This window comes from Pygoscelis adeliae, unplaced genomic scaffold (assembly GCF_000699105.1).
Source record: "Pygoscelis adeliae isolate BGI_AS28 unplaced genomic scaffold, ASM69910v1 Scaffold325, whole genome shotgun sequence".
Taxonomy (NCBI): domain Eukaryota; kingdom Metazoa; phylum Chordata; class Aves; order Sphenisciformes; family Spheniscidae; genus Pygoscelis; species Pygoscelis adeliae.
This window is the reverse complement of record NW_008824769.1, coordinates 477,440-478,024: the sequence shown is the minus strand read 5'-3', so window position 1 is coordinate 478,024 and position 585 is coordinate 477,440. Positions and strand designations below refer to the sequence as shown.

General features: G+C 65.0%; 1 protein-coding gene across 1 annotated transcript in view; it reads left to right on the top strand.

Moving 5' to 3' along the window:
- The window catches only part of TRIM50 (tripartite motif containing 50), a 12,532-nt gene that overhangs the window by 9,372 nt on the left and 2,575 nt on the right, over positions 1-585 (top strand). The window contains 2 exon segments of the mRNA XM_009323627.1: positions 25-125; positions 393-531. Of these exon segments, the coding sequence (XP_009321902.1) occupies positions 25-125; positions 393-531 (240 nt within the window).

The following is a 585-nucleotide window of genomic DNA, read 5'->3' as shown; positions in this document are numbered from 1 at the left end:
CCGGCTCTCCCCTCAGCCTCCCAGGTACCGCGCTACGTCCGAGTCAACACCCTGAAGACTTGCGTGGACGATGCGATTGACTTCTTCAAGCGCCAGGGCTACTCCTACCTGGGCAAGGCAGCCAGGTGAGCGTGTCTTTCTGCCATCCCACCTTATCTGGGACGTCAGCGAGCGGCAGGGGCCTGGGACGGGCTCCTGTGGGTTTTTGTTGCTCACGGCGCCCGGGCTGGGGCCTCCGTCACTCCCCACTCTTTACCTCCTGCCTCTCCGGGCGCTGCCCGGTGCCCCAGTGGAGAGGAGGCGCGGGGCGAAGGGGGTTCTCGGCCTGGGCTCTGGCGCGGGCACGGTGAGGCAGGACTGTGTGTTCACCCTCCCCTGTGCCTCGTGGGCAGCGTGGAGGAACTGAGGGCCCTCTCCGGGAAGAAATTCTTGCTGGATCTGCATCTCCCGGAGCTGCTGGTTTTCCCTCCGCAGACGGACTTCCACGACAACCTGCTGTATACTTCAGGACACATAATTCTGCAGGACAAGGTGGGGGAGCTGGGGAGCAGGAGGCTGCAGGGGCGGGAAAACCGCCGGCGTGGG